Source organism: Nerophis ophidion, linkage group LG13 (genome assembly GCF_033978795.1).
Source record: "Nerophis ophidion isolate RoL-2023_Sa linkage group LG13, RoL_Noph_v1.0, whole genome shotgun sequence".
In the NCBI taxonomy this organism is placed as follows: Eukaryota; Metazoa; Chordata; class Actinopteri; order Syngnathiformes; family Syngnathidae; genus Nerophis; species Nerophis ophidion.
In genome coordinates, this window is record NC_084623.1 from 44758468 (window position 1) to 44783562 (window position 25095).

At 39.3% G+C, this 25095-nt stretch overlaps 1 protein-coding gene across 7 annotated transcripts in view; it reads left to right on the forward strand.

Moving 5' to 3' along the window:
* mecom (MDS1 and EVI1 complex locus) overlaps nt 1–25095 on the forward strand; it is a 494327-nt gene that overhangs the window by 158564 nt on the left and 310668 nt on the right. For all 7 annotated transcript variants that reach the window (XM_061919015.1, XM_061919013.1, XM_061919014.1 and 4 more), the window contains exon 2: nt 13117–13463. In XM_061919015.1, the coding sequence (XP_061774999.1) occupies nt 13117–13463 (347 nt within the window). The remainder of the gene's footprint in view (nt 1–13116; nt 13464–25095) is intronic.

The following is a 25095-nucleotide window of genomic DNA, read 5'->3' on the forward strand; positions in this document are numbered from 1 at the left end:
AACAATAAAAAAATATCAAAATGGCCTCCTCATACTTGACTTCTCAGTTTAGACACCCCAGATCTGAAATGAAAGAAACCCCAAAAATAACTAAAAAAAAATAAAAAATATGGGGAAAAAAAGGAAAGAAAAAAAAGTCTGTTAAAGAGAAAATTCTGAAACGATCTAACCAATAGTCAATAATAATATAGTTAGTCACCAATAATAGAAAGCTGACACAATATCTGTTTTTAAGCATTTTTCAAAAATAGAAAAATAATGTAGCTTGGTGGAAAAAGTTTGGACATTCCTGAAATAAAGTGTTGTTATTTTGATTTAAGAATCGATAATAAAGAATATAGAACTGGTATCGATATGTCAGTATCGATGTGCACATCACTACTGATTATAATCCCAAATATACCGTAATTTACACTTGAGGTGTGTCGGGAAAAATTTCAAGTTACATTTCAAGTCCGAACAACATGTTTTCCCTTTTGAAATAATCCCCCTGCAGTTTGGCGGGGTGGTCTTCATGGCCATCCACATCTATCCACATCTTAACAATGGGTCTCTTTGATAACCCCCTTGAGCTTTGGAAAAAAGGAAAAATCAGATCAGGCTGAGTAGGGAAGTTGCTTTCCTGCCACAACTCTCGCCTCTGTGGTGTTGTATACCACACAGAACCAGACCACACATACGGTATGGCGGCATGCAAGGGGAGATGTCAGAGGAGGCGCGTAAACGGTGACTTGACTGCGACTAAGGGCTTCGGTACCTTGCTCAAGGGCTGGTCCTTACAGACTGAGCTATTACCACCCCCGAGCTACTCTCTTTGACTCATCAATCATCTGCGGACTCAAACCAACGTATTTTCTTTCAGCTAACGTTTACCTTACATCTACAGTATACACGTGGATGTTTATGAACTGAAATACTCTTGTTGAGTCCAGCGGGCCCGAGGAAATTTCTGGTCTAAATCAAATCTAAACTCGGAGACCGACGTTAGCGGGGAAACGTCAAGGGAGAAACTGCAACGGAGGGATACAGTTACCTGTAAAAGCTCTTGTCCCTCTACCATATGGTAAGCTTCACATCCAGGCCTTTAACCTTGTTACAGTGTGTTGAAAACCATTATACCGACTTCTTGGGAACCATTGGGTTTCATGCTGCAGTCAGCATTTTTTTTTTCCATTGAATACCTTCCTAAATATGCCAAAGTGGTATCCGACCAGCGTAGATGCTGTAGTCAGTCTTCCAAGGAGCATGATTTATCAAAAGTGAGTCTTTCAGCTGAGTTTGAGACCACCTGTGGCAAATCACGGTGATCCTTCCAGTCATTCAGAAGAACAGTTACTTCATGGTCGCTGAACAAGTAATGCATGTGTATCTTTGTGCGGGATCAAAGGTTCATGGCTTACAGCACAGTGAGGCACTGTCACATCAGCAGTCATTCAGGAATGTTCCTCAGCCCAGGGATGGGTTGCTGAGCCTCATTAGCAGAACCCCTTCACTCCGCGGCCTGTCAGCCTGGGTTAGCCACAGCCCACCACAGATGCACGCCAGGGAGCGGCAGCTTCCCGTGGATCATTTCCGGATTTGAGTGTCTCCTTCTTCGTTTATGGGACACCTGCTTAGCAGTCGGATGTGTGTCCCCAGGATTTAGGTACATGATTCAAGTCTTTTGCCCTTCAAAGTTCCAGTGAAACTAGTTGGTTAATCACTTAAAGGCCTACTGAAATGAGATGTTCTTATTTAAACGGGGATAGCAGCTCCATTCTGTGTCATACTTCATAATTTTTTTGCTGAAAGGATTTAGTAGAGAACATCGACCATAAATTTCACAACTTTTGGTTGCTAATAAAAAAGCCTTGCATTTACCGGAAGTATGTGGACATGACGTCACCGGTGTGAGGGCTCCTCACATCCTCACATTGTTTATAATGTGAGCCACCAGCAGCAAGAGCAATTCGGACCGAGAAAGCGACAATTTCCCCATTAATTTGAGCGAGGATGAAAGATTCGTGGATGAAGATATTGATAGATAAAAAGATTACAGTTGGTACAAAACGCGGCTGCTAGACTTTTGACAAGAACAAGAAAGTTTGATCATATTACGCCTGTACTGGCTCACCTACACTGGCTTCCTGTGCACTTAAGATGTGACTTTAAGGTTTTACTAATTACGTATAAAATACTACACGGTCTAGCTCCAGCCTATCTTGCCGATTGTATTGTACCATATGTCCCGGCAAGAAATCTGCGTTCAAAAGACTCCGGCTTATTAGTGATTCCTAGAGCCCAAAAAAAGTCTCCGGGCTATAGAGCGTTTTCCGTTCGGGCTCCAGTACTCTGGAATGCCCTCCTGGTAACAGTTCGAGATGCTACCTCAGTAGAAGCATTTAAGTCTCACCTTAAAACTCATCTGTATACTCTAGCCTTTAAATAGACCTCCTTTTTAGACCAGTTGATCTGCCGCTTCTTTTCTTTCTCCTATGTCCCCCCCTCCCTTGTGGAGGGGGTCCGGTCCGATGACCATGGATGGAGTACTGGCTGTCCAGAGTCGAGACCCAGGATGGACCGCTCGTCGGGACCCAGGATGGACCGCTCGCCTGTATTGATTGGCGACATCTCTACGCTGCTGATACGCCTCCGCTTGAGATGGTCTCCTGTGGACGGGACTCTCACTGCTGTCTTGGATCCTCTTTGAACTGAACTCTCGCGGCTGTGCTGGAGCCACTATGGATTGAACTTTCACAGTATCATGTTAGACCCGCTCGACATCCATTGCTTTCGGTCCCCTAGAGGGGGAGGTTGCCCACATCTGAGGTCCTCTCCAAGGTTTCTCATAGTCAGCATTGTCACTGGCGTCCCACTGGATGTGAATTCTCCCTGCCCACTGGGTGTGAGTTTTCCTTGCCCTTTTGTGGGTTCTTCCGAGGATGTTGTAGTCGTAATGATTTGTACAGTCCTTTGAGACATTTGTGATTTGGGGCTATATAAATAAACATTGATTGATTGATTGATAGTGAAGGACTAGAAAAAAAAAAAGCGACAATGTAACTCCTTCCACATAGCACTGACACAATCGCTTTCTTTGACTGATTTATTAAAGGCTTCCTTTCCCTTCAATTCAATGTGAAAACTGTTAATAAAATAAAGCACGTTACAAACGTAAAAATACCATGCACAGCATGTGGCTCAAACATTTTACCGAACTAAAATAGAAACATAAATGACAAATACCTCGTTGGCCTGCATGCTTCTTTTAGGAGGAATTTGTGATCTTCTGGCTCTTATAGCCCAAACGCTGAAAGTCCTTGTGACACTTTATAGTCCTTGTTACGATCAGTCGCTCTCTTTTTCCCTTCTCATTGCATCAAACAGATGTTCACTCATACCCGAAAGTAGCTTCCTTATATCCGTTCACAGACCAATCGAGACACTTCAAAACAAACGCATGCCCACAAACCCAACAAAAAGGCATGAAATTACATTTCTAACCATAGTAACTTAAATAAAGCCTTCTTATGAACTTTTATACATTTTGATTTGAATTCCCTTTTATGAACTCAACTTATTCTGTTTTTAGAGAAATAAAACAAATGATAATTATTAGTCGCAACAGTTATAGACAGTGTGAGCGTTTCATATGTAATTAGACACATTTACTAGGATAATTCTGGAAGATCCCTTATATGCTTATTGTTTTAAAAGTGTTTTAGTTAGATTTAAAAGACATAGTCGGATGGCTGCGGTGAACACACCAGTGACTCAGAGAGAAGTCGGGGAGCCAAGCTCACAGCTGCCTTTTTTGACAGCTACTGCAGGAGGACGGATAATCCACTGATGTCTCCGGTAAGATATATATCACAATTTTCCCATCCAAAAACTTGCTGGTTGATGTACAGAAACATGTTCGCTTGACCGCTCTGTGTTAAAGCTTCACAACAAACAAAGAAACACCGGCTGTGTTTCGGTGTTAAAGGCAGCTGCAATTCACCGCTTTCCACCAATAGCATTGTTCTTTATAGTCTTCATTATTAGTTGAACAAATTGCAATAGATTCAGGAACACAGATGTCCAAATTACTGTGTAATTATGCGATGAAAAGAGACGACTTTTAGCCGTGAGTGGTACTGGGCTAATATGTCCGCTACAACCCAAGACGTCACAAACACGCGTCATCATTCCGCGACGTTTTCAACAAGAAACTCCGCGGGAAATTTAAAATTGTAATTTAGTAAACTAAAAAGGCCATATTGGCATGTGTTGCAATGTTAATATTGCATTATTGATGTATAAACTATCAGACTGTGTGGTCGGTAGTAGTGGGTTCAGTAGGCCTTTCTTTAAGTTGCAAGCAAAAATTTGAGTTGCAAACATCAACACCATTAGTTGGCGCAACAAATAAAAATATCGGCCTAAATCATCCGATGTTGTTCGCGAGCATGAGCTTGAGATGGACTTAGCTTTGTTTTACAACCATAAGAAGTAAGAAAGTGAGTGTGAACGCAACTTGATTTGAGATACTTGTTTTTGAGTTAAGATCTCTGCCACAGAATCAGTTAAGCTTGTAAGTTGAGGTACTACTGTATTTCAGTAAGTCATTTACAAAATATAAACAAGGTAGACTATAGGCCAGTGTTTTTCAACCTTTTTTGAGCCAAGGCACATTTTTTGTGTTGAAAAAATCCGGCACACCAGCAGCAGAAATCATTAAAAAAACGAAACTCAGTCGATGTCGCAATTGTTGGATATGACTTTAAAACCATAACCAAGCATGCACTACTATAGCTCTTGTCTCAAAGTAGGTGTACTGTCACGACCTGTAACATCATTTATTCACTTATTTTGAGTTGTTTGCTGTTTTCCTGTGTGTTGTGTTTTAGTTCTTGTCTTGCACTCTTATTTTGGTGGCTTTTTCTCTTCTTTTAATTTTTTCCTGTAGCAGTTTCATGTCTTCCTTTCAGCGAGATTTCCTGCATTTACTTTGTTTCAGCAATCAAGAATATTTTCAGTTGTTTTTATCCTTCTTTGTGTGGACATTGTTGATTGTCATGTCATGTTCGGATGTACATTGCGGACGCCGTCTTTGCTCCACTGTAAGTCTTTGCTGTCGTCCAGCATTCTGTTTTTGTTTACTTTGTAGCCAGTTCAGTTTTAGTTTCGTTCTGCATAGCCATCCCTAGGCTTCAATGTCTCTTCTTAGCGGCACTTACTTTTTGTTTATTTTTGGTTCAAGCATTAGACACCTTTTTACCTGCACATGACAAACCATGTTTCCGACATCTACAAAGCAATTAGGTACTTGCTGCCAGCTACTGATATGGAAGCGTATACCACGGTTACTCTGCCGAGCTCTAGACATCACCGACACTCAACAACAGCATATTTGCAGATTTTTACAACTGGTTTGCAAAACATATTTCTAACCCAAATTGGTTGAAATTACATAATCTCGGCACACCAGACCGTATCTCGGCACAGTGGTTAAAAAACACTGCTTTAGGCTACGAGGAGTGTCTTGTCTTTATCTATTGTAGTCTTTGCACAGGTTATTGAGAAACACAATTTTGATTCCTTGTATGTCTTGTACATGTGAAGAGTTGACAATTAAGCGGACTTTGACTTTGAGGAGCTAGTAGTTACACAACAGCTTAACACACTATAGCATACAAGCTAGACATATATAGAAAGTGTTCTTAATCGAACAATATTGCAGTCTAAAACACAACATTCGGCGATATAAACGACTATCATGTTATTATAGTTGCATATTACTAACAGATACAAAGTCTCCAAGGCAAAAGTCTGTTGGAAAGTATCCAGTAACAAACGTGTCTGGATCATTGAACTTACTGCGTCATTAGCATGAGGTAGAAGGTGTCGCAAAAAAACACATTTGCCACTCCATTTCAACATAAAGACAGCAGAAGTTAATTCCACAGAGTTGATAAAAAACGTTTTTTTTTGTTTTTCATACATACAAGTGTTCACTTAATCAAGCCTGTTCTAACATTCCACATTACAAAGTAAAGAAAGTATGTATAATTTGTGATGATATCTCAATCAATCAATCAATGTTTATTTATATAGCCCTAAATCACAAGTGTCTCAAAGGGCTGCACAAACCACAATGACATCCTCGGTAGAGCCCACATAAGGGCAAGGAAAAACTCACACCCAGTTGCTGACAGTGACAATCATGACTATGAGAAACCTTGGAGAGGACAGAAAGCAATGGATGTCGAGCGGGTCTAACATGATATTGTGAAAGTCTAATTCATAGTGGATCTAACATAACGGTGAGAATCCAGTCCAAAGTGGATCCAATGTAGTAGCGAGAGTCCCGTCCATAATGGAGCCAGCAGGAAACCCTCCCAAGCGGAGGCGGTTCAGCAGCGCAGAGATGTCTCCAACCGACTCTGGACAGCCAATACTTCATCCATGGCTACTGGACCTGTGTCTCCTCCGCCTACGGTCCACAAGGGAGAGGGGGACATAGCAGAAAAATAAAAGAAACGGCAGATCAACTGGTCTAAAAAGGGGGTCTATTTAAAGGCTAGAGTATACAAATGGGTTTTAAGATGAGACTTAAATGCTTCTACTGAGGTAGCATCTCGAACTGTTACCGTGAGGGCATTCCAGAGTACTGGGGCCCGAATGGAAAACCGATATTGATCTACCAGATCAATATCGGTATCGGCCAATACGCAAGGATACAATATCGGTATCGCACAGTTATAGTGGGACACCCATAACAGAAACTTAATACGGTAAGAAGAGGATTCATATTGATTGATTGAAACTTTTTTCAGTCGATTCCATATAACAGTAGATATTCTGTACAATTGACCACTAAATGGTAACACCCAAATAAGTTTTTCAACTTGAGTAAGTCGGGATCCACGTTAATCAATTTGTGGTAAAATATGGGTAAAATATCTCCCCATTCTTTACTGGTTATCTGATACATGAAACGTGACGAATTTGGGGGGTGCAATATCCATCCGCTTTATCCAAATGACAGTGGAGTGTTGATTATCTTAAAATGTATTTCCCGTCAATTCCAGCTTTGACCACAGCATCAGTTGCTATGTAGAGTGGTGCTTTCTATCATTTTTAGCAGACAGCATTGCTCTCACAGGAGATCCACCCAGGAATGGGGCCATATGAATCCCTTCAATACGATGTAGACATTCTTGGATGAGTTTGAGAAAAAAACTTGCAGAGAACCTTGACCTCAAACAATCAAACCTCTGTGGGAGCAGATATTATTGGGGAAGCGTCAGTGACCTTTGATCTAACAAATATTCTGCAGATGCAAACTCTAATAAACTATGTCCTGCATGCTGTTAAGTAGGACAGGGTACTGTTGTTCTCCATGTAAGTCGTTATTCCATAGTTTTTTACAAGGCAAATATGTTCAAACATAATGTTTGATTTGTGCATACATTTTCATGGCACCTTTATTTAACATACTTATTAACAAATCGTGTTGTATACAACTTTACACGACCCAAAAAAAGAAAATGAGAAAAATGTTTGTGCGTCATGCTGATTTTTTACGTCCTGTTTCACGTTATTCGTAATGAACCCGTCCGTGCTTCCTTCTGTTTTCACCGTATGACAAAGAACGCGTGCAGGAAAGGGAAATATAAAACAGTCAGAGCAGTACAATGCCGACTTACCCCATCTCACTTGCCCTGGCATCACCCCCATCTCCATGCAAAACTCAAAACAAAAAAACTTAGATCCTGTTTCATAAGTGTTTGTTTTTAAACTGGCGCTTTTTCACGTCTCGGCATTATCTTCGGAACGCAGCGATTAGGGGAAAGAAATTAAAACTTTCACCTTACAAAGACGGAGCTCTCGTCACTCATTAGTAATTAGCTCACTTAACGTACCATTAACATGGACATACTGTATAAGTTGAAATTATATTGTAGTGATTCTGATTAATAACAACATAAGATTTACAAAGTTAGTGAGTAAAATAGAAATGATCAAAATAAAATACATTTCAATGAGATTCACAAGCCATTTAATGAGATAATGAGCATGAGCAGTCATGAGATTCCTTAAATAATAACAAAACTATACTCACGGCAGACTTCATGAGAGACAACAAAGACTACTTTTGGACAAATTATAACCCAGAATCTTATATTTTTGAGCCTGAATATAATGAGGATGAGCAACACGTTTTAGAAGATAGGTGCTAAACAGATCCAGGTTTAGTGAAACACTAAGCATCATGTAGCAGTAGTGCTAAGTGCTAAACAAATAATTTTTTAAAAATCCCTTACTGTACAATTTCTGCTCTCACTGGAATGCCGGCTGATGGGCATCACCTGCCTTGGCATCACCACCATCTTGATGCAAAACTCAAAACAAAAAAACTTCGATCCTGTTTTATAAGTGTTTGTTTTCAAACTGGCGCTTTTTCATGTCTCGGCATTATCTTCGGAACACAGCGATTAGGAGAAAGAAATGAAAACATTTACCTTACAAAGACAGCTCTCATCACTCATTAGTAATTAGCTCGCTTAACGTACCATTAACATGGACATATAAATTGAAATTATATTGTAGCGATTCTAATTTATAACAACAAAAGGTTTACAAAGTTAGCGAGTAAAATAGAAATAATCAAAATAACATACATTTCAATGAGATTCACGAGCCATTTAATGTGATAATGAGCATGAGCAGTCATGTGATTCCTTCAATAATAACAAAACTATACTCATGGCAGACTTCATGAGAGACAACAAAGACTACTTTTGGACAAATTATAACCCAGAATCTTATATTTTTGAGCTTGAATATAATGAGGATGAGCAACAAGTTTTAGAAGATAGGTGCTGAACAGATCCAGGTTTAGTGAAACACTAAGCATCATGTAGCAGTAGTGCTATTTGCTAAACAATCACTTACTGTACAATATCTGCTCTCACTGGAATGCTGGCTGATGGGATTTTCATATCTTCCTCTTTATATGAATAATCAGTGATGGACAGATTTATTGGAAAATGGAGTGAGCTATTTCTCTTAAGGTATCATGTGTGATTTCCGCAAGTGTCTGTACATGTAAAACAGGGGTGTCCAAACTTTTTCCACTGAGGGCCGCACACTGAAAAATCAAAGCAAGCGGGGGCCATTTATTTTAAAGAACAATCCAATATAAGTATAAAAAATATACATTTAGGCCTCCACTCAGGCTTGATCCCGGGAACCCCAAAGGGTTTTGGTAAAAATAAAATGTTAAAAATGTGTCATTATTCAGTATTATTATTTTTATTATTATTCAAGTTTAAATCTTTAGATCAACATCAGGTCTATCTGTCAATACGACGTTTTTAAAGATTTAAATCGTATGCTCTTTTTGTCAAAGAAAACCATGTTTTTTATGGAAAAAAAACACAAAATACGCAATATTTTCACTCAATAAAATTTTTAAGTAGAATATTTGAAACTATAGAATAAATGGAGCCATAAAAAGGTTAACAACTCATAACACCATTGATTTTAATTCACTATTACTTTTTGTGCAATGACACTTAAAAACAAAACACACTGATCCAAAGGGGTCCTACTCATCAAAGTGTTAAAAAATAAATTATATTTTTTTTTTTACTGTTTACTTTTACCAAATGGTCTCGAGATCAATTTCAGATCTATTAGTCAATTATACGTTTTTTTGTAGTTTATGTTATTTGTTTGTTCGTTTTAGGCCAGGGGTAGGGATCCTGTGGCTCTTTTGATGACGGCATCTGGCTCTCGGATAAATCTGAGCTGACATTGCTTAACACGAGAAGTAATGAATAATTCCACAGTGTTAAAAATAACGTTCAAAATATAAAACATTCTCATGCTTTTTTATGTTCAAGAAGTTGCAAGAATGGTAAGAAGTAATGTATTTATTATTGGTTAGTGTGGGGCTTGCCCTCCTGGGGGTTCTTCAGACCACCAAGAGCCTGTATTAGGGTTACAATATTGTTTTATTTTATTTTTCTCTCAGTTGCTTTCCAGCAATTGTCTTTTTCTCTTTCGTCCTCACTCGCGCTCTGGCTCCAGCCCCATCCCCTGTCTCTCCTCCTGGCTGCTGCTTATAATAGAGCAACAGGTGATTAGATAACAAGGCCCAGGTGGGCCATCTACGCACCTGTCGCGGATTTCGAGGCCGGTCCTGGCAACATCCCGCTTTGCTGCAGGCCCGCAGGCCACGCCCCCTCCACAGTTAGCTTCAGAATAACAATGTTATTATAAAGAATAAGAGACCTAGTATACTCTGGAAATGTTGGTCTTACTTAAAAATGCACGCGTTTAGTTGTGTTCAGTGTTAAAAAAAAATATTATATGGCTCTTGGGGAAATACATTTTAAAATATTTGGCTTCTTGGCTTTCTTAGCCAAAAAGGTTCCCGACCCCTGTTTTAGGCCCTTCTTTGAAAAAAAAAAACAGCTACATTTTTTATATGGCAAACACAAAATATCCAATATTTGTCCACAAAAATATCTCGAAGTAGAATATTTAATGTGACGTAATTGGAGCCTTGAATAGGTCAATAATTCATAATGACATTGATTTTGATTCACTTATTATTTTTTTAAAGAAATAAAAAGCCTGCATGGCAGTTCTGTTATTAGAGTAAACATTGCAAAATGTTCCTGTTACATTTTACATTTGCTCTTTTATACCACTTTTTATGTTTAAATTTTTTTCCATAGTATTTTTAAAATGTGCCGTGGGGCAGTTAAAAAATGACCTGCGGGCCGCACTTTGGACACCCCTGATGTAGAAGGATGAGAAACACGGACATGTCTGAATGACTCGCCTCCATCTTTCCGGTGGTTAGCTCCGGTTGTTATGAAGCTGGCTGTGGCGCGTTCTTTCCAACGTCACTTCCTCTCCGAACTCAGTTTGTGAACGATCGATGAGTCCATACCAAGCTAAGAGCAGGAGATTCAAGAAATACACGGCGCACTTACCCGTGTAAAAAAGGGGAAACTTAAATGATGGTTTAGTGTGGCTGACGAGATGCTTAGGCTAAATAAATATTCGCCTAAGGCAGGTGTGTCAAACTCAAATACAGAGTGGGCCAAAATTTTAAACGGAACAAAGCCGCGGGCCAAGGTTGAACAAATTAATATTTTAATAGGGACCCAAACAAGTTTTGTATTAAATATTGAACAAGAAAGGCTTATATGACTTTAGTGACAGGCAAAATCCAGTTTCAAATAATAATAATTAAAAAAATATCAATGGCATTTCAAATAAAATCTAAATAAAAATGTTAAGCCTTTTTTTTCTATTTGCAATCTTCTGAGGTAAATATAATTTTTTTTCCACAGGCTAATAATACATTTGAAAATAAAACAACAATAATCAATGAACCAAACATTCAAGCCTTGAAGTAGCAAGAGAAAATGCATGAATAAAACGTTAATTATTGGTCAGTTTGCTGGAAGTTTCCCGGAAGAGTTAGTGTTTCTGGGTATTTGTTCTGTTGTGTTACGGTGCGGATGTTCACCCAAAATGTGTTTGTCATTTTTGTTTGGTGTGGGTTTACAGTGTGGCGAATATTTGTAACAGTGTTAAAGTTGTTTATACGGCCACCCTCAGTGTGACCTGTATGGCTGTTGACCAAGTATGCATTGCATTCACTTGTGCGTATGTGTGTGTGTGTGTGTGTGTGTGTGTAAAAGCCACAAATATTATGTGACGCACTGTTAGTATGGAGAAAAAGCGGACTTGACGACAGGTTGTAGAGAACGCTAAAGGCAGTGCCTTAAATGCACGCCCCCAGTATAGTTGTCCAGGTGGAAATCGGTAGAAATTCGGGAGAATGGTTGCCTCGGGAGATTTTCGGGAGGGGCACTGAACTTCGGGAGTCTACCGGGAAAATTAGGAGGGTTGGCAAGTATAAGTATTAGCGGTGAATGCGGTGTTACAGCGGCACCGACGCTGTATAACACCGGCGGGCCAGTTTTAACACTAAATTGATATTGCCTCAAGGGCCAAATTAAATTACACGGCAGGCCAGATTTGGCCCGCGGACCAGAGTTTGACACCCATGGTGTAAGGGGTTATCGGGCTGAGTGTAGACATAGCCTTAGTTCTGTGACGTGGCTCTTAACTCAAAACTCTCATATCTCAAATCGTCAATGTCTTCATACTCATTCTTCCTTCTCATGGTTGGACAAACGAAGGTATTTCCATCTCTAGCTATACACTAGCTGTCATGATCAGTGATCCTGATCATGTTTTGTTTAGTTATGTTCTGTTAGTTTTGGACTCCCTTAGTTCTTGTTTTGTGCACTTTGGGTGTTTGTTTTTGTTTCCATGGGTACTAATTTCACCTGCCTCTGATTAGTGCTCTGCACGCTAACCTGCTGTTGAGCACTAATCAGAGAGCTATTTATTCACGTTGCTCGCCACAGTCTGTGTGGGTTCATTGCTTGCTAGACGCAACGGTTACGTTTTGATGTTCCTGAGTCTTGCTCCTGTGTTTCCTTAGCTTCCTGTGCGATCGGCACGTTTTTTTTGTTTGTTTGTTCTTTCTCTTTTTGGTACGCTTATGATTTATGAGAAATAAATAATTTCCTACCTCACGCTGTCGTCCGGAGCCGTCCGTTCTGCATTCCGGGGAAACAAACCCCGACCCGACCTTGCCCCACGTGACACTGGCGGGTAAGAATGGATGTTTTGGTCGGATCTGACGCGGTTCACCGTGTCATTTTTATTAGCATATGCCTAGAATTTCCACCGGGTCAAACTCGTCACGTCACGAGTGACACTTCACCTGTCATCATTTTCAAAATGGAGGAGGCTGATTTCAATCATTTGAAATCGCATAAAGGGAAGAAGATTAAGAGCTATTCAGTAGGATTTAAGGTCCAAGATATTGAATATGCTAAAAAGAACAGTAAGCAGCTATGTTTTAGTAATATACCGTCGCTGCGTGTGTCAAATATGAGTCATTAAATGACTCCCGTGGCGGAGATGCTTGTAACTCAAATTTTTGTAACTTAAAGCATGACAAATAGCCGAGTTGAGGTACCACTATATCCAGTCATTCTTTATGGTTCGCGGTCCTCACATTGACTGAATTGTGTCTTTCTTACACAGGTGATGGAGATGAAGAGTTCGCCCTTGAACCTTCAGACCTCTTAGCCGATGCTTGTGGCACAGAAGGTGGACCTCTGCAATTTCCAGCCTTAGCAGAGGAGCCAACATCCCTTTTGCTGTCTGAAGATGACGTCTCACCTCAGAGGCCTTCATCCTTCCCACATCCAAGCATCTTTTTAAACCAAGAGGACTTGGCCATTCCTCTGGACTTTGAATTACGTGAATCAGATGCTTTCGGCGGTGCGGCGGGCATCTGGAGTCGCAGGAGCATTTACGTCGGAGAACGCTTTGGACCATACCTGGGAGAGCAAAGACCTTCCCTTAAAGATCCAACTCAAGGCTGGGAGGTAGGACAATAGTTCCATCTAAAAGTCTGAATGGAAAATGTTACCTTAAGTCTACTGCAGGAACTTTTCATTCGTGGTTCACTGAAATATTTTCATAAATGCGTGTCTTGTTCATCCTCTGTTTAAAAGTTGCAGTAGATCATTGGCTAGTGTTCACGAGAACGTTGAACATTGTTTGAATTGAAACGATTCCGATTGCGGTTCCTCATTTCGATTCTGGTTCCCAACGATTGTCAACTCTTTTACGAGGCAGTGTAGTAGAAAATAACTATTACTTTCTTACACAGACGGCTATTTCTAAGTAGTATGTACTTGACCTTGAATACAAATGTAATTACATAAATTATTGTCTATATATGTTTGTTTTTGCATTAGAGGTAGAGATGTTCCAATCAGGGTGTTATGCTTCTGATTCCGATCACCCATGAGTGATATTTTCCGATACCAATCACACTGCAAATTATTTGCTACTTCCCAAAGTTTTAAAATGTCATTTATAGACTTTTCCCTAGTTTTAAGGACTGTTTTACTTTTTTTTATTCATAATCTTGATCTTAGCAAGAGTAATTATGTTTGTCTATTCTAGTTATTATTTTTCTTTTTGGAAAATAACTATTTAAAAATGACATTTTGTTTTTCTCCTCATGAAAAAAATGTGCTTAAAGATTCTGCAATGAAAATGCTTAACTCGCTATTTGAATAATGCTTTTTCAGAATAAAATACTTTCTTCTATCGTAAAAGTTCTGATAATTTCCTGATGTACAAATTTTAATTTAGGATGTCTTGTTTAGTCAAATTGACTAACTGCATTGACAGATGATTTCACTAGTTTTTAGTAGTTTTCCCTTAAATCTTTTCGGAGTATAAGTCGCACTGGAGTATAAGTCGCATTTTTTCGGGAAATGTATTTGATAAAACCCAACACCAAGAATAAACATTTCAAAGGCAATTTAAAATAAATAAAGAATAGTGAATAACAGGCTGAATAAGTGTACGTTATATGACGCATAAATAACCAACTGAGAAGGTGCCTGGTATGGTAATGTAACATATTATGGTAAGAGTCATTCAAATAACTATAACATATAGAACATGCTATATGTTTACCAAACAATCTGTCACTCCTAATTGCTAAATCCGATGAAATCTTATACGTCTAGTCTCTTACGTGAATGATCTAAATAATATTGATATTTTACAGTAATGTGTTGATAATTTCACACATAAGTCGCTCCTGAGTATAAGTCGCAAAGAAACTGTGACTTATAGTCCGAAAAATACAGTATTTTTATCTTATATTTTGTATTAACTCTAATTTTTTTCAATGTATTTATGGTGAGTGCTATTACCAGTGTAACAATGTCAACACACTATTTCAACTATTTCCTTAGTCTCTTATATTACATTAAATATTTTAAGTAAAAAAAGTCAGTACTACACAAAAACTAAATAAAAACTACAATATGGTACTCTTTTAAATCCTTTTTTTTTTTACCCTGAATGTCCCTCCACTTATTCTATGTTTGTAAACATTATAAAGGAGACTTATGATAAATGTAATCTACATTTCAAACACTTCATTTTGGTCCAAATAATGTCTTGGATATGCCTTGGTGTGAATTTTGCTCCAAAGTCGCTTTTTCACCTGTTTTTTTTTTAAGTTTGTCTTCAAAACGTTCCATTCTGTAGGCGTTCCCAGATTGCAAATTAAACCACACCTCACCCTCTCCAAAAGTATCATCATTTTTCTTTTGATAATGCACACTGTTTAAATTCATATATATATATATTTTCCAGACAGTCAAAATCAAACTTTATGAACATTATGCAGAGTTTGGTTTTGTGTATTGAACAAAGAGGCCACAGTCTACCGAGTCCAATGTCTTGGGTGGTAAACATCCTTGGCCAATGAAGTTGATTTTGATTCCGATAGATTCACCCGGTCACAACATAAGGTACACCTGCACACTTATGGATTTATTCAAACAGGTTTTTTTTTTTAAAAACAGCTCTTTTGCCAAGACTACTGTATATGAAGCAATTACTGTATTTCTTATGTTGTTTCAAGCTACTTTAACGGTTAGCTTCTCTGCTCATGCTTACTCTTCCTTTATGTATGAGAAATGTAGGAGAAAACAGACAAACTGCTCACCATGATGCCCACTACCTCTATTTGTATCTACAACATGCACCTCCATATCCACTGTATCTCCCTTGTGCAGTGCTTGGACATTCTTGGGTTTTCTATTTAGACAATAATGGCTGTTTATTGATAACAAATCAATACTGCTGTATGCATTGCACATTGACTTCTGTAAAGTTGATCTGACTTTCATTTCTCTAGTAGTGTCCAGTGACAATATATACTGCATACAAGACAGTCCCCCCTCCCAAGATTTTGCGATGTCGCGATCGCGCCAATTCACACAAATTCAACAACATTTCCACGAATTAGGCGCCCGGAACTTTCTTGGCCAATCTGCATCATTTTCGCCCCTCAAATTCAGCTCTGAGCGGTGCTAAAATGTGCACTTAAACTGTCTAATCAAAATATTTGCTTGTTTGCTCGGGACAGCCTGGCGCAGTGGAAGAGGGTCCCAGGTTCAATCCCCACCTAGTACCAACCACGTCACGTCCGTTGTGTCCTTGAGCAAGACACTTCACCCTTGCTCCTGATGGGTGCTTGGTTAGCGCCTTGCATGGCAGCTCCCTCCATCAGTGTGTGAATGTGTGTGTGAATGTGGAAGTAGTGTCAAAGCGCTTTGAGTACCTTGAAGGTAGAAAAGCGCTATACAAGTACAGCCCATTTATCTATTTATTTATTTATTTATGTGTAACATGTTTTGCCTTGCCATAAAGTTCCCCGGTGATAACACTTGGAAGAAATATTGTTTATTTGTTGCAATGGAGGATTATTGACTTAGGCTTAGGTTATCCAGGGTAAATCCGACCTAACCTTATCCTTGTCCACACACACACACAATGGTCATTTAAGACCCCCCCGACCTAGTACACATGCGCGGAAAATGGGCACGTCATAGTCACCTCCTCTGTTGCTTTGTGTGCAAGTTCTTCAATTAAATTTAACTTGTCTAAACACTATCCTTTTGTTGTGGTATTTCAATTACCTGGAATCCAGTGTGCTGTGGGGCTCTATTGTTGTGAATCACACCTGAAATAACATAAATTAATCAAATCTTTAATGGACACGTGAAGGTAAACAATGTGATAAAGAACATTTTACATCAATCTTGATTGTCCATTCATTTTGGGTGACTTTACATACTCTGGACCTAGACGTTGAGTCTGCGACATACATGGCGGACTATAATTAATATAGTCTGCTTTGCCAGTCCAAATACATTCAATAATTTCCGTAGTATTCCCTCGTGAGCCAGGTAATACAAAGTACATTTTTATCACATCAACGGGAGCCTGCATTCTCGTTGTCTCTTCTTCTACAAATGGACAACGTTTTTTGGTAAGTATAATCCCAGCTGACCCGGACATTCGAAAGTACACTTGCCGTCTGAGAAAGTGTTGTATCCCAAATAGCTGCAATCGCTTTCTCTTAAGGTATTCATGTGTGATTTCCAGAAGCATCTGTACACGTACCTGTTGAGCAGGGGCGGGCATTACATTGATCGCGAGCTACCGGTCGATCTTGCAGGGTGTGTCAGTCGATCAGAAGCCAGGCATTAAAAAAATAGACATAAAAATGAGCAATCATCAATTTTCACCAAGACTTCACTTTTGTCAGTTGTTTGACTTTCTCGGCACCCGAGGATCTTGTGAGATGACGCTGGCTTCTGCGAGCTCATTATTAAGAAAAACAACACTGACAGGACGAGAGAAACACTTTTTATTTCAACAGACTCTTAGACCGTACCTGCTGTCAAAACTCTAGAGACCGACTGCACAGTTCCTGTCTTCACCATAAAAGACCTGCTTTTTCCTGCCTGTGCTAACAAAATAAAAGTCTCAGAAAGCTAGCGTGCACATGCTAGCAAGCTACGGAGTTTGATGCCAATGTATTTCTCCCCCGCCCTCAGCGACCGCTCCCTCTCCTCGCTCGCCCACACACTCACTGACGTCTCTCACCTGCTGCCACACATTAAAGGGCCACACACACATATGCTACTCTCATAACAAAGTGTTTAAAAAGGAGTATGCAAGTTGGACAAACGAGATGCCAAATCCAACCACTTTCATGTGGTATTGGACAGAAAGGAGGACTTTTTTTCTCCTCCATTTGAAAATGCGGACGTTATCAGCACCACTGTCTGATTCCAATCAATGCAAGTCATCAGAATCAGGTAATACACCAACTTATATTCTTGTCTTCATGAAGGAAAGGAATCTATATGTGTTAAACATGCTTGTATTATCATTAAACACCATTAACTTAACAAAAATGTCTCTTTCATAAATAAATAAATATAAATTATAAATATGAATGAGGTAGATCTCCTCAACTTGGTCAATTGAATAGTAGCTCGCCTGCAGAAAAAGTGTGAGCACCCCTGCTGTAGAGGAAGAGGAAACACGACATATCTGGATGAATTGCCTCCATCTTTCCAGTGTTTACCTCTGAGTGGAAACAGGTTGTAATGAAGCTGGCTGTGGCGCGTTTTTTCCGACGTCACTTCCTTTCCGAACCCAGTTTGTAAACGATTAGTGAGTCAATACAAAGCTAAGAGCCGGAGATTTAAGAAATACACGGCGCGCTTACCCTTGCAAAAATTATCCAAGGAGAGGGACCTTAAACGAGGGTTATCCTGCTTAGGAGACAGTTAGCTACGTATCCACCTCTGTGGTAGCTTCCTCTGGTCGGCGGATTGAGCATCAAAAATAGGTATCTTAATGAAAAAATATGGATGGGACCAGGAATATCGGAATGTTTTCACAGATGCTGGATGCCCGACCCCAGCTTTGACAGGAGTCACCCACCAATTTCCCTCCTACGTTTGACCACGAGGCGGCTGTGTCTCTTTCGTACTCAGCGTTGTACCTTTAGATTGGAACCACTGAAATAACAGTAGTTGAGGTTGTGTGCTCTTAACTCGATTAAAATGAAAAGCTATAAATCCTTGTTAGGGACCCACTGCGGCCTTTGGCAAATCACATATTGGTCAGACGGCGCAGGAAATCGAAGGCGGGGTCACAGGACAGGGTCAGAGGTTAGATGTGGTCTCTGTCAGTGTCAGACCGGTTTGTTTTTTTTATTTTATTTTATGGATGAGTGCCTCAGCATCACATGGTCTACTGGAACAGTGTCCTTCCAATTTGAAAGTCAAAATGTCATTGATCCCAACATTGTTTAGTTGAGGTAAATGAGGTAAAGGACTGTTGCATCAGGGCTATTATTTTTGTAAAACCACAGAGTTTTGCAAAAAACTCTGTGGTTTTAGGTCAAACAACTGTGGACAATTCTTCCTCTACCACCTCATCGCTAACTGCAGGTGTTTTAAAAAGATTCCGAGTCAGAACAATAATAACAATGAAGCAAAGAGTGTCTGTCTCTGCCAAAGAGACGGTCCATCACAGGGGTCACCACCCTTTTTGAAACCAAGAGCTACTTCTTGGGTACTGATTAATGCGAAGGGCTAACAGTTTGATACACACTTAAAAGAAATTGCCAGAAATAGCCAATTTGCTCAATTTACCTTTGATATATATATGTATATATATATATATATATATATATATATATATATATATGTATATATATATATATATATATATATATATATATATATATATATATATATATATATATATATATATATACATACATATATATATAATACAATGGATATTTCTGTCTGTCATTTCGTCGTACATTTTTTTTCCTTTTACGGAAGGTTTTTTTTTTAGAGAATAAAGGATGAAAAGAACTCTTAATTGAACGGTTTCAAAGAGGAGAAAACAGGAAAAAAAAGAAAAATAAATTTTGAAACATAGTTTATCTTCAATTTCGACTCTTTAAAATTCTAAATTCGACTAAAAAAAAGGAGAAAAATTGGAATCTTTTTGAAAAAAAAAAATAATAATTTATGGAACATCATTAGTAATTTTTCCTGATTAAGATTAATTTTAGAATTTTGATGACATGTTTTAAATAGGTTAAAATCCAATTTTCATTTTGTTCGAATATATAACAAATTGGACCAAGCTATATTTCTAACAAAGACAAATCATTATTTCTTCTAGATTTTCCAGGACAGAAATTTTAAAAGAAATTCAGAAGACTTTGAAATAATATTTAAATTTGATTCTAAAGATGCTCTAGATTTGCCAGAATATTTTTTTTTAATTTTAATCATAAGTTTGAAGAAATATTTCACAAATATTCTTTGTTGAAAAAACAGAAGTTAAAATGAAGAATTAAATTAAAATGTATGTATTATTCTTTACAATAAAAAAATAAATTTACTTAAAGATTGATTTAAATTATCAGGAAAGAAGAGGAACACATTTAAAAGGTAAAAAGGTATACGTTTTTAAAAATCCTAAAATCATTTTTAAGGTTGTATTTTTTTCTCTAAAGTTGTCTTTCTGAAAGTTATAAGAAGCAAAGTAAAAAAATAAATGAATTTATTTAAACAAGTGAAGACCAAGTCTTTAAAATAATTTCTTGGATTTTCAAATTCTATTTGAGTTTTGTCCCTCTTAGAATTAAAAATGTCAGGCAAAGCGAGAACAGCTTGCTAGTAAATAATTACAATAAAAAAAAAAACAGATTCAGCTCACTGGTAAGCGCTGCTATTTGAGCTATTTTTAGAACAGGCCAGCCGGCGACTTATCTGGTCCTTACGGGCTACGTGGTGCCCGCAGGCACCGCGTTGGTGACCCCTGGTCTATCATGAACCGGTAAATACTGGTAAAGAAAAGAAAACATTCTAATCCCGCAGTATTTCCTGTTTTGTGTGTGTGTGTGGTGGGGAGTAGTTAAAGAGGGGAAAGATGGGGTCTCGGTGAGGCAGCACTGTATCACGATGTTTAATTACCATCTTGACAGGAAGCCATAACTCTTTCCATTAAGTAAATAAGTTGTAAAAAATTTATGATGAAATGCACATTATTCAGAATGGATATTCAGTGATGACATCGCTCCGCATTAAATATGGTAAATGCTATTAAGGGTTCTTGACCCTCCCCGCCCCTCCTCCCTTCCCATGCCCGTCCCTGCCCATTGCTCGTTCCGCTCCCGCCCGCAGACCCCTCAATATGCCAATAAGCATTTTGGAGCGTATGTAACAAACAAAATGGATTTGACAAATGTGCTTTAAGACAGATATGTTTGCTTTCATCATCAAATCCGTGCAGCATGGTGAGATGATGTCACCGGCCGGGGGAAGGATAAAGTGGCCCTCCCATCTGGAGCGGTTGATGAAGAGCCCCGAGCGGCTGTAGCCGGTCTTGACAGATCGGGAGAAGTTTGTCACCGGCGAGGCCGCAGCTCCTCAGAACCGTCACCATAAATTTGTGGGATTTATTCATAAAGGGGAAGAGTGAGTTATGGGGTCCATGATGCTTTATGAATACAGGAATAGTGACTTATGGGAAAGATAGCCTCAGTAAATAAAGGGCAGAGAGGCAGCGCCGAGGGGTCCGTTGGGCTGAGGTCCTCGCCTCCGATTTATCACATTGGATTAGCCTGTATTGGAAAAAGCGAATGAACATTTTTTTTATGTTTGGACAAAAAGTAAAAAATAATGACAAATTGCAATTATTAATCTTTTGATCAGATGTTATGGTTTTGCAGATCTGCCTCACTGTCAAGTGGTTCTGGGTTTGATTCCCAGCTCAGACTGCTTTGTGTGGAGTTTGCATGTTCTCCCTGTGCTTGAATTTCACTTTAGTCTGATTACTTTTGTTTCTTATGGGTTATACTTGTATAAGTTAAGTTAAAGGCCTACTGAAACCCACTACTACCCACCACACAGTCTGATAGTTTATATATCAATGATGAAATATTAACATTGCAACACATGCCAATACGGCCTCTTTAGTTTACTAAATTGCAATTTTAAATTTCCCGGGAGTTTCGTCATGAAAACGTCGCGTAACGTCACGGGCTGTTAGGAAATATGAGCGCTGCACACACACAAAGCTAAAAGTCGTCTGCTTTAACCTCATAATTACACAGTATTTTGGACATTTGTGTTGCTGAATCTTTTGCAATTTGTTCAATTAATAATGTCAGAAGTCAATGTAAAAAGATGGAGTTGGGAAGCTTTAGCCTTTAGCCGCACAAACACACGGTGATTCCTTGTTTAAGATTGAAACTTTACTATGGATCACAGCCGTCAAGCGAACATGCATCCCGACCGAATGTCAACCAGCAGGTTTCGGTGAGAAAATTGTGGTAAAAAGTCGCTTCTTACCGGAGATCAGCTGAGCTTGCTCCGTCCATAAAACTGCCGTCGACTTTCCTGAGACATTGGCGTCAAGACACCCGTGGACACACACCTCCTACTATCAGGTACTATTAAACTCACTAAAACACTAGCAACACAATAAAAAGATAAGGGATTTCCCAGACTTATCCTAGTAAATGTGTGTAAAAACATCTGAATTCGTCCCAATGCAATGTTGTTGTTTTTTTTTTTAACTTTTGATTTTTATTTTTTCATTTTTTTTCTAGTGTGTCGCTTTCAATATCCTTAAACAGAAATCTTTCATCCTCGCTCAAATTAATGGGTAAATCGTTGTTTTCTCGGTCCAAATAGCTGTTTTTGTTGGAGGCTCCCATTAAAAACAATGTGAGGAGCCATAAACATGTGACGTCATCGTCTGCTATTTCCGGTAAATGCAAGGCTTTTTCTCTTAGCGACCAAAAATCGCAAACTTTATCGTCGATGTTCTCTACTAAATCCTTTCAGCAAAAATATGGCAATATCGCGAAATGATCAAGTATGACACATAGAAGGGACCTGCTATTCCCGTTTAAATAAGAAAATCTCATTTCAGTAGGCCTTTAAAAGCCTACTGAAACCCACTACTACCGACCACGCAGTCTGATAGTTTATATATCAATGATAAAATATTAACATTGCAAAACATGCCAATACGGCCTTTTTAGTTTACTAAATTGCAATTTTAAATTTCGCGCAAAGTATCCGGTTGAAAATGTAGCGGTATGATGACGAGTGCGCATGACGTCACGGGTTGTAGCGGACATGTTGTTCCAGCCCCGATCCCAGCTATAAGTCGTCTGTTTTGATCGCATAATTACACAATATTCTGGACATTTGTGTTGCTGAATCTTTTGCAATTTGTTCAACTAATAATAGAGACTACAAAGAAGAAAGATGTTGGTGGAAAGTGGTGTATTGCGGCCGGCTGTAGCAACACAAACACAGCCGGTGTTTCCTTGTTTACATTCCCTAAAGATGACGGTGAAGCTTTAATATGGAACAGAGCGGTCAGGCGAACATGGTTCCCTACCACATGTCCAACGGCAGGTTTCGGTGAGAAAATTGTGGTACTAAGTCGGCTCTTACCGTAGACATGAGCGGATAGCTTGCATCGTTCCTCATGCACCTGTCAAAGAGGCAGCTACGGACTCTCTTGCTTCCTCCGACTGGCCGTCCCCGAACGTAGGATGCTTCCACCGTGTAGGAGGGGGAAAAAAAGCTTAGCCTGGTCCCAACAGCTGCCTTCGCTTCGCCTCGTCGAGAAACGTGGCTTCTCTCAGAGACACTGGCAGTCACCACACCCGTGGCCACACCCCTCCGACTTTCAGGTACCATATAATCTCACTAAAACACTAGTAACACAATAAGGAGATAAGGGATTTTCCTGAATTATCCTAGTAAATGTGTCTAATAATATCTGAATTGCTCCCACTGCCCTCACTTTTTTTTTTCCTAGTACTTCACTCTAACTTTCCTCATCCACAAATCTTTCATCCTCGCTCAAATTATTGGGGAAATCGTCGCTTTCTCAGTCTCAATCGCTTTCTTGCTGCTGGTGGCCATGATTATAAACCATGTGAGGATGTGAGGAGCCCTCACACGGGTGACGTCACGCGCACATCGTCTGCTACTTCCGGTACAGGCAAAGCTTTTTTATTAGCGACCAAAAGTTGCAAACTTTATCGTCGATGTTCTTTACTAAATCCTTTCAGCAAAAATATGGCAATATCGCAAAATGATCAAGTATGACACATAGAATGGACCTGCTATCCCCATTTAAATAAGCAAATCTCATTTCAGTAGGCCTTTAAAGTAACAATGATTGTCACACACACACTAGGTGTGGTGAAATTTGTCCTCTGCATTAGACCCATCCCCCTTGTTCACCCTCTGGGAGGTGAGGGGAGCGGTGGGCAGCAGCGGTGTCCACGCCCGGGAATCATTTTTGGTGATTTAACCCACAATTCCAACTCTATATAAACCAACTGTATAGCGTTTTTCCACCTTCAAAGTCTCCAAAGCGCTTTGGCACTATATCCACACACTGATGGCGGGAACTACCATGCAAGGCCCTAACCACGACCCATCAGGAGCAAGGGTGAAGTGTCTTGCTCAAGGACACAACGGACGTGACGAGGTTGCTAGACGGTGGGGATTGAGCCAGGAACTCTCAGGTTGCTGGCACAGCCACTCTCCCAACCACACCATCCCCTCTTCTTATGCCTGTCTTCTACGAAATCAAACTGATTAGTTCGATTTTTTTTAGATTTCTCCAACATTTTTTTGGTATGCTCTGTGTGCTGGCTACTATGTGTGCTAGCAAGAGTTCCAAAAATAAATGAATCTCAAAGGGGCCTTTCCCACCACAAGTTCGGAACCAATAAGTTCCTGGAGTCATTATTTCCTGGAACTAAACCTTCCTGTAGAAGTGCATGGTTTGTGCTTTCACCTCAATTCACAGTTCAGGGTAGTTTATACAAATCAGGAGTGGTACAGCATGTATCTGCAATGATAACACGTAAATAAACAGACAATAATACGTCCTATTTATTTTACTAAAGTGTAAGTAAATAAAATACAAAGCGATGAGATACAAAGGTATATGAATTAAAAACGGACTGGACCGAAAGCTATATAGAAAGTCAGCTAGGCTTCCATCCAGTGTCCAACAGCATGGAAGTCGTCCCACGGTAAACAATGAATTAATGAGGGTCAGGCAAGTCCTTATGGTCCATTTCAACTGTAAATAACAATACAACAACAACAAGAACACAACATATTTAGCAATAGCCTGGTGGTATTACTATAGTGTACGGTTAAATCGAGTTGAGGCTACCTACACAAATGCCATGTCATTGACTACCGCTACAGCTTGTAACTGTCATGTCTTGGTGATCATGTTTAGTTTGGCTCTGTTCTGTTAGTTTTTTTGGATTTTTGTCAGTTCCTGTTTTTTCACTCCCTGTTTTGTTTCCATGACAACCCATTTAGTTTTCACCTGTCCTCATGTCACACACCTGATTCATTTGGACTCACGCACCTATTAATGACGTCACCACTATTTAAGCCTGTAGTTGCCAGGCAGTGAGCTTGGCGACATCACATTCATGCTCACACTCCTGACACTTCTGATTGCTCACTTCTTGCCATAGTTTCATACTTTTCACATTACAGTAAGTGTTGTTTTGTTTCATGTCCTTAGTTTATG